The sequence below is a fragment of the Salvia splendens genome, chromosome 17 (genome assembly GCF_004379255.2).
Source record: "Salvia splendens isolate huo1 chromosome 17, SspV2, whole genome shotgun sequence".
Classification (NCBI taxonomy): Eukaryota; Viridiplantae; Streptophyta; class Magnoliopsida; order Lamiales; family Lamiaceae; genus Salvia; species Salvia splendens.
Genome location: NC_056048.1, coordinates 10613841 through 10622696, shown reverse-complemented (window position 1 = coordinate 10622696; position 8856 = coordinate 10613841). Strand labels below are relative to the sequence as shown.

The window sequence follows — 8856 nt, the reverse complement described above, 5'->3', positions numbered from 1 at the left end:
TCGGACGTGATAGTCACTGGGACTCCATGCAATCAGACTATCTCCCTTATGTAAATTTGAGCTAGCTTTTTGGACCCATAGCTTATGAGAATCGGTATGAAGTGCGCACTCTTGGTAAGTCGGTCTATAATTACCCAAATGACAGTGTTCCCTCTCAGAGTCCTTGGCAATCCTGTCACGAAATCCATGGCGATGTGCTCCCATTTCCACTCAGGAATCTCTAGTGGTTGTAACTTTCCATACGGTCGTTGATGTAGAGCCTTCACTTGCTGGAAGACTAAACATCTCTCAACAAATGACGCTATATCCCTCTTCATACCATTCCACCAAAAGGACTTCTTTAAATCCTGATACATTTTCGTACTTCCTGGGTGGGCGGTGTAAGAAGTCTCATGTGCTTCACTCATAACTTCATTTTTGAGTTCCTCGTTATTCGGTATGCATAGTCTTTCTTCGAAAGTAAGGGCATTGTCACATTCTTCACTAAAATACCCAGATTCGCCGGTTCGCACCTCTACACGAATTTCCTCTAATTTCGCATCTATCCGTTGTGTTTCAATAATTCTCGACCTTAGATCAGGTTCAACAACTAAGGTGGCAATTCATCCTTCCATTGTCTCAGGTGCTCTCACCACTTCCAAACGCATCTTGCTAAATTCGCGTATCAGGCTTTCTTCTTTGGTGAGAAAAGTAGCCAGTTGGGAATGGTCCTTCCGGCTCAAAGCATCTGCCAGTATATTTGCTTTGCCGGGGTGGTAATTGATGCCACAATCGTAGTCCTTCACCAATTCGAGACATCTTCGTTGCCGCACGTTCAAATCTTTCTGCTCGAAAAAATACTTCAGGCTTTTGTGGTCTGTAAAGATCTCACATCAAACTCCGTAGAGATGACGCCTCCAAATCTTTAAGGCGTGTACTACCGCTGCTAACTCCAAGTCGTGGGTTGGATAGTTCAACTCGTGTGGCCTCAATTGTCGGGATGCGTAGGCAATCACTTTGTTGTTTTCCATTAATACGCAGCCAAGTCCCACCTTTGAAGCATCCGTGTATACCACATAGTTCACTCCAGGCTCTGGCACGGCTAGAATCGGTGCACTAGTTAGTTTCTCCTTCAAGAGTTGAAAACTTGCCTCACACTCAGGGGTCGGGTCCAATTGACTTTTTCCCCTTTCTTGAGTTGTTGGGTCATGGGTCTCGCTATCTTGGAGAGTTCCTCTATAAACCTCCGGTAGTATCCTGCCAAGCCTAGGAAACTTCGAATCTCGTTTGGTGTTGAATGTGCTTTCCACTGTTGTACCGCCTCAACCTTGGCGGGATCCACTCGGATTCCTTCTGCCGACACGATGTGGCCAATGAAGTTTACTTCCTTAAGCCAAAACTCACACTTGCTGAATTTGGCATACAGTTTCTCACTCCTCAACGCCTCCAAAGTGATTCGCAGATGTTCGTCGTGTTCCTTCTCATTATTCGAGTAGACGAGTACATCATCTATGAAGATCTACATGAATTTATCAAAGTATGGATGAAATACTGATTCATCAAATCCATGAATACTGCAGGTGCATTCGTCAATCCAAACGGCATTATCACAAACTCATAGTGACCATATCTTGTGCGAAAAGCGGTCTTCGGTATGTCTTCTCTTCGGACCCTCAATTGATGGTATCCGGACCTTAAGTCCATCTTTGAGAACACACCGGCTCCCCGGAGTTGATCGAATAGGTCATCAATCCTCGCCAGTGGATACTTGTTCTTGAGGGTCCTTTTGTTCAACTCTCTATAGTCGATACACATCCTCATCGACCCATCCTTCTTCTTCACAAAAAGCACAGGCGCGCCCCACGGTGAAACACTGGGTCTAATGAAACCCAAGTCCATAAGCTCTTGAAGTTGTATCTTAAGTTCTTCCAACTCTTTAGGCGCCATTTGATATGAAGCCTTAGACACCGGTGCCGACCCTGGCTCTAGGTCGATTGTGAACTCCAATTGTCAATCTGGCGGTGGACCAGACAAAGCTTCAGGAAAGACGTCTGGAAATTCTCGTACCACAACAACCTCTTCCACTTTCCTTTCTTTCTTCTCATCTCCTTGTAGATAGACAAGATAGGCAGGACGCCCTTTTCTCAACATCGTAGTGGCTTGGAGTGCAGAGATGATTGACGTTTTCCGATTCATCGTGATTCCATGATACACAATTGGTTACTTTCCAGGGGCTTGTAATGATATTTGTCTCTCCTTACAATGAATAGTAGCAAAATTCGCAGTTAACCAATCCATTCCCAAGATTATATCGATATCCCCCATTGCCATGACTTGTAAGTTGTGCGCGACTAGCTTAAGTTCTCCCATAATAATTTCTACATTCGAGCATGTTCGAGAAATCTCTATTACCATCCCACTGGTGAGGTCACCATCATCTTATGTTCAGATTTATTAACAGACAAATTTAATGTGTCCACACATAGTTCTGATATGAAAGAATGTGATGCGCCCGTATCAAACAATACAACTATAGATGTATTGAGGAGTTTGCCCATACCTGCCAAGTTTCCATTTTCGTGACTCCCTTGTTCAGTCTTGGGTTGTTTATAACTCAGCGCATATGCTCTAGCATGGAAGGGAAGTCTTGGGCGGTGAGGTTGTTGTTGTCGGGGATGTTGATCACGATTCATCCTTGGTTCTGCCGGTGGTGCCCTCGACTGCTGACGGAATCCTTGATTGTTCTGTCTTGACCCCATCCCCACATTCTTGCTCGGACACTCTCTAGAGAAGTGGCCATTCCCCCACAGTTAAAGCACTTGGTAGTGTTCTGCATTCTACACACTCCGAAATGGTACTTAGAGCACACATTGTATTGTGGTGGTTTGGGTCGGAAGTCACCCCTCTGGTTAGAGAAATTTTGTCTGCCCCCATACTGTGGTCGGTTTTGGGTGGGTTGGTACCTCTTGTTTTCATAGTGGGTCCTATTCCCATCCGACTTCCTCTTCTCTCGGGAATGATGTGGTGGAGGTGAATCCAATGTAGTGTTTTCCGTCACTCTCTCCTTGGGCGTAGCTGCCTCAACATCTAGTGCGAGAACCAATACTTCCGCGTATGTAAGTCTCCCATGACTAGCCAATGCCATCTTTATCTCATGCCTTAGACCCTCATGGAACTTATCGGCCAGCTTCTCGTTAGTGTCAACTTGTTTAGGTGCATACCGAGTCATATCGCAGAGCGCGCGATCATATTCAGTCACAGACATGCGCCCTTGGGTTAAGTTGTAAAACTCAGCCGCCTTTGCTTTTCGGTAGCTCTTTGGTATGTACTTGTTATATATCTCCTCCTTGAAGTTCTCCCAAGTCATTCTACCCACTTGGTCTCGTGGCGTGGTCTTCATCTTGGTATCCCACCAGAAGTCGGCTGACCTAGTTAGTTGGTAGGTCACACAAGTCATTCGTTCCTCATCGTTGCACATCAGAACTGTGAAAATGCGCTCTAGTGTGCGTATCCATGTCTCGGCTTTTGCAGGCTCTCCCATTCCATAGAAGACAGGTGGTTTTTGTTTTAGGAACAACTTCACAATTTCCCGGTCTACCGGAGGTGGTGGTGGCGTTGGTTGTGGAGTTGTTTTGGCCACACTTTCGTCTACCGTCGTATGAGGTGTAGGCTCCCGGTTCCCATTTCTTACATTACGTCTTGGCGGCATTCTGATTCATTATCAATCAAACGAGTTATTATTGCACTTATTCAAATCTATCAGTAGTCATGTTGTATAGCTGAAAAGGTCATGCAATATCTCATAAGTAGGGATCAAGGGACAATTGTACAACAAAACAAAAGATAATTGCACAATGGATAAAGAAAGACAATTGTACCATGGATTAGCAAAAGACGTTTGTACAATAGGATAACAAAAGATGATTACACAATAGAATAGCAAGTACAATTGCACAATAGAATATCAAAAGACAATTGCCCAACAAGGTAGCAAAAGGTAGAAATTTCCCATAGCATATCAAAATGTTACCTCCAAGAGGTCTTAGTATCAATCACAACCAAGGAAGGAGAAAAACCAAAACGTGGAAATATGATGGTAAATAGTCAAGCAAAAACAATAAGGTATCAAAACATGGGGAAAGCAAAACAATTTATTCCACGACTATCGTCTCTAAATTTCTCCCTCCTCTTTCTCCTCCTCCTCTTCGGTCTCGCCAACACTCTCCATATTTGGGTTCCCTTCTTCCTCGAGGGGTTCCTTTTCCTCCTCATCTTCCTCTTCGGCGCGCAGGGTGCATGGATCGTCATGAGTATCCTCTCGACCTCCCTGTCTATTCTTGGAGGGGCCGAAGTGCGCATCCCAAGCCTTGCTCTTTTGGGAACGCGTGAGACGTGTGGCTCCTTGTCATAACGATACTTCTTTAAGGGAGCTTGGTCAAGTAGAAAAATCTGCGGAGGTGGGTAACGTGGTGGTCCATCGGATGCAACCACTAAGGCCGGAAGTAGTACCCCTAAAAGGCCAAGCAAGTCCCCTCGCGGTACGTACTCGGGCGGGCTATACCATGTGAATGAATCTGCCGCCTGGGCGACCCACTGGCTCCAAGGGGGCGGTAGGGTTTGGATGAGCTTTGCGATTCCTGCGTGATGGGTGGCTCCCCTATATGCGTAGGGGTCCATCCATCGATCGTAAAACTCGGCGACGTAACTCATAAGGTAGTTATTTCCATCCCACTCGTATTCTCTATAGCTCTCAACTGGGAAGTTCTTATTTCTGGCGTAACGATTACGCATCGGAGCATAATACGATCCAGCCATCTACATAGATGGAAATCTCAACATCAACTCAAAGATAGAAATGAATAAGGAAGATATATGGCTCAAAATGATGTTGAGAGTATGATGTAGATGCATACGCGTATGTATACAAGATAGAGGTATGATAGTTGTATCACGTCAAGAATAAAACTTTTTCCCTCAAGGTAATTGGTTCGCTCATTTTGTTTGATTTTGTATTTCGTCAAATCGCAGTACGTCGACTTCTAGATCCCCATAGACTACTTGCCTCGTATTAAACATTTCTCACCTCCACGTTTATTATTGTCGAAAAATTATATATCGCATATTTTATAGGTACGTATGGTTACAAGCAAAAGTTCATCACCATAGGAGTTGTATTTCATACACTATACATTTGTATCTATCAAAATCAACATGCATCATACTTTGCGTTCCACAACTTCCAAACCATGTAAATCCCACCATATATGGATAAAATGAAAATTAGAGTTTCCAACATTCCTGGAAGTTCAACATACATTCACATATTTTCCTCATCAAGAGCGATACAATTTCACATGCTTGACAATATTGATCATATTTGGCAAAATCATGCTTCACAATCAAGTAAGAGCAATCTTATATATATCATCTCACATTTCAATATATATATATATATATATATATATATATATATATATATATACATATATATATGGGATTTTGATCAAAACAAAAATGGCTTTAAATAAAGAAATACAGGCCAACTTTCAGCCTTAGGATCTGGCGAGATCATCTTGATATTAAAAGATCTAATGGCTCAATTAATTCACTAAATCTTATTATTTTATTCACTAAAAATCCAATAAGGTTACTAAAGCCATTAGCTACATCTCAATTGTTATGGCATCTCCTATAATCTTGCCATTTCTCTTTCCACTAACAAATCATATGATTGAATTATGAGTTAAATTTCCTCAACTTCATCTCCTTCGTATCTTCATTTTCTTCAGCCACTGTACCATCAAACTTCCATTATACTTGTTCCAGATTAATCTTTTCCATTCTCAATTCTATATCATCGTCGTTGGAAGATCCCAACTCCAATCGTGTTCCAGATTAATCTGTTCCATTTTCAATTCTATATCATCCTCGTTGGCAGAACCCAACTCCAGAAATGGAATCCGTCACACATTCTACTTCGCAAGTAGATAATCAATCATACTCCGATGACTTTGTTGGGAATACAGGTTATGGTTATGTTTTTTATTTTCATTTGTTTGTTATGCTCCGATTCATATATTTGTATCTGTGTCTGTCATTGTCTTCGGTTGTATGAATCTTTTCACCTATATTATTTGATTGATTTGTCCGCTATGCTTTGATTTGTGTTTAGTATTACCCATTTTCGTATAAGATAGTTTTACGAGTTGTATGCCGTGATTTCATCCTATTATGACCTATTATCATTCTAAATCCAGTAGATGGAAACTTGTCTTTACTTAATCGTTAGTTTTTGGTGTTTTCTGATTATGATTTATTACAGATGTAAATACACCAGAATGCCCTATAGAACTAAACCATTTGTTGGTCGTAGCTTCCCCATATTGGACAACGCCATTGAATTTTACGAGAACTATGGTCGTCGTGTTGGTTTTGATACAAGGAAGAACGGTTCAAAGAAGGTTGATGATATCACCATATGGTTTTACATGGTGTGTAACAGAGAAGGTGAACAGAAATTTAGCGATCAACAACCCAAACGACGACGTAAATCGAAAAAATGTGGATGTAATGCTCGTGTTGCATTCAAATTCGATTCTGACCGTGGTTATCTCATTCAACATTTGAACGAAGAACACAACCACCCCATGGTTTTGATACAACACCAGAAGTTCATGAGATTAAATCGTCAACTTGATCCAGTTCACCAAAAATTTATTACGGATTGTGCTGGTGCTAATATCGGTCCATCTCTCACTTTCAAGCTGTTGACTGAATTGATGGGCGGATATGAGTCTGTTGGGTGTATTGTGTTGGACATCCGAAACTACACACGGGACATAGGAAGATACGCTGAAGGATATGACGCCCAAATAATAATAGACGAGATGAAGAAGAAGAAGAAGAAGAAGGAAAATTGTGACGCCTTCACGTACGAGTATGAAGTTGATTCTCGTAGTCGGCTGATGCATTTATTCTGGTGTTATCCTATTGCTAAGAAGAATTTCATGCAATTTGGTGATATTGTCTCGTTTGACACTACATACTCAACTAATAGGTATATGTTGTCCACTTAAAATTGCTGCATTTTTCTGTTATGCTATGATTTGAGTTTATTATGACCTATTAGCATGCTAGATCAGTATCCATTTGTAAATGATTTAATCCTTTGTTATGTTTATGTGAAGGTACTCTATGATTTTTGCCCCGTTCACTGGGAAAGGACAACCATGGGCGCGCATTGTCCTTTGGAGCTGGTTTGCTTTGTAGTGAGAGCGCAGACTCATTCTCTTAGCTATTCAAGCAGTTTGTCAAGTGCATGGGCATAGCTCCTAAGTTGATAATTACTGATCAAGACTTGGCATGAAAGTTGCTGCTGAAAAAGTTCTTGTGAATACGCGTCACCGATGGTGTATGTGGCAAATCATGGCAAAAGTAGTTGAAAAGGTTCCTAAGTCACTTCTGGGTAATTCTGAATTTAAAAATGATTTGAATTCATGCGTTTGGTCTGAGTTGATTGAACCCACCGAGTTTGAAGACAAGGGGAAGACTGTTATGGAGACATATGAACTTGAAGGCGCTGAATGGTTCGTTTCTATGTTCGAATCAAGAAAGTTTTGGGTTCCTGCATACTTTAGGGACTTCCCTAACAGTTCTTTGATAAAGACGACTTCTGTTTCGGAATCTCAGAAATTTTTTTTCAAGAGGTATACTCAGTCCAGGGCTAACCTTGTTGTGTTTTTAATGAATTTCAACAATGCTGTTGATGCCCAACGAAACCACTCCACAAAGCTAGATTATATGGATTCTAATACTACCGCAAAGATGAAAACAGAGTGGTCTCTTGAGAAGCATGCATCTACAATATTCACAGATGATGCATTCAAGGAAATTCAAGAACAGATACTGGAGGCTTATAACCACTGCAGCCTTGTATCAATATCAAATGATTCAAGTCCAGAGGTTTACAAGGTTTTAGATCATTTTTCAAACACAGGACTGTCACATTCTCTGTGGAGGATTCTGTGTGTCAATGTGGTTGTAAGATGTTTTCTAGGACTGGTCTTGTATGCTGCCACATCTTCCTTGTGTTGAAGAACAAAAAGATGCGCTTGATTCCTGAGAATCTTATTGGAGGTTGATGGTTGAAATTTCCTCTGGTTAAGGCTGTTCATGCCGTCCAATGCCAAGATGTAGCAACACATGTTTATGTTGATGAGAAGAAGAAGGCACAAGCAATTTTGTTGGGAGAGATGTTGGGTCTATACCAGGCTGTATCTGTCGATATTGATCAAATTCATGAGCTGACATCTATAGTTCGTGAAGCAAGACAACAGATTTTTGCCGACGGCGTAGTAACGTCTACAGCCCAGAAGAAGAAACTAATGGAGGAATTTTATGGGGCTGAGGCACCCCAGGAAGTAGATGTTCAACCACCTGAAGTCGTCAACATGAAGGGATGTGGTAGTAGACTCCCCTCAAGAGTGGAGAAGGCTTTGAAGCTTAAGAGCAGGCCTTTGCGTCAATGCAAGAAATGTCAAGAGTGGGGTCACCACGATTCAAGGAATTGCAACAAATTCAAAGAGAAAGAAAAACGGCGGTCTAGAAGAAATTCTGAAGTTTGATACAATGTATTCTGTTTTTTGAAGTAATGTCAGTTTAAGTTTTTTGGAGACCATTTTATTTGCAATGTCACGTTGTTAGAAATTACTGAGTTCATTCATATTTGTATTAGGCATTCTGTTTCTCAGTAGTTTTATGTCATGACTGGAACATTGGATTATTATGACTCAGTTTACCATTAAGTTTTCATGACCCATATATTCATCTAGTATGACCCAAAAGAATAGATTAAGTTTTTGGCATATAAAACAATAG

General features: G+C 41.4%; 2 protein-coding genes across 2 annotated transcripts; both read left to right on the top strand.

Annotated features, from left to right (window-relative positions):
- Positions 1 to 6317: 6317 nt before the first annotated feature.
- Positions 6318 to 7248, top strand: LOC121774297 (protein FAR1-RELATED SEQUENCE 5-like). The gene is made up of 2 exons (XM_042171195.1): positions 6318 to 7036; positions 7167 to 7248. Exons 1-2 carry the CDS (start codon positions 6318 to 6320, stop codon positions 7246 to 7248), a joined length of 801 nt encoding a protein of 266 aa, XP_042027129.1.
- A 156-nt stretch (positions 7249 to 7404) lies between these two features.
- Positions 7405 to 8603, top strand: LOC121774296 (protein FAR1-RELATED SEQUENCE 3-like). The gene is made up of 2 exons (XM_042171194.1): positions 7405 to 7950; positions 8145 to 8603. The coding sequence occupies exons 1-2, from the start codon at positions 7405 to 7407 to the stop codon at positions 8601 to 8603; spliced, it is 1005 nt and encodes a 334-aa protein (XP_042027128.1).
- Positions 8604 to 8856: the final 253 nt, after the last annotated feature.

What these genes read in the sequence shown, in the direction of transcription:
- LOC121774297 (XM_042171195.1), top strand. Translation starts at nt 6,318, where the DNA reads ATGCCCTATAGAACTAAACCATTTGTTGGTCGTAGCTTCCCCATATTG. An exon ending in ACTACATACTCAACTAATAG is followed by an intron (nt 7,037 to 7,166) that starts GTATATGTTGTC and finishes GTTTATGTGAAG; the next exon opens with GTACTCTATGATTTTTGCCC.
- LOC121774296 (XM_042171194.1), top strand. Translation starts at nt 7,405, where the DNA reads ATGGCAAAAGTAGTTGAAAAGGTTCCTAAGTCACTTCTGGGTAATTCT. An exon ending in CAAGTCCAGAGGTTTACAAG is followed by an intron (nt 7,951 to 8,144) that starts GTTTTAGATCAT and finishes CCTCTGGTTAAG; the next exon opens with GCTGTTCATGCCGTCCAATG.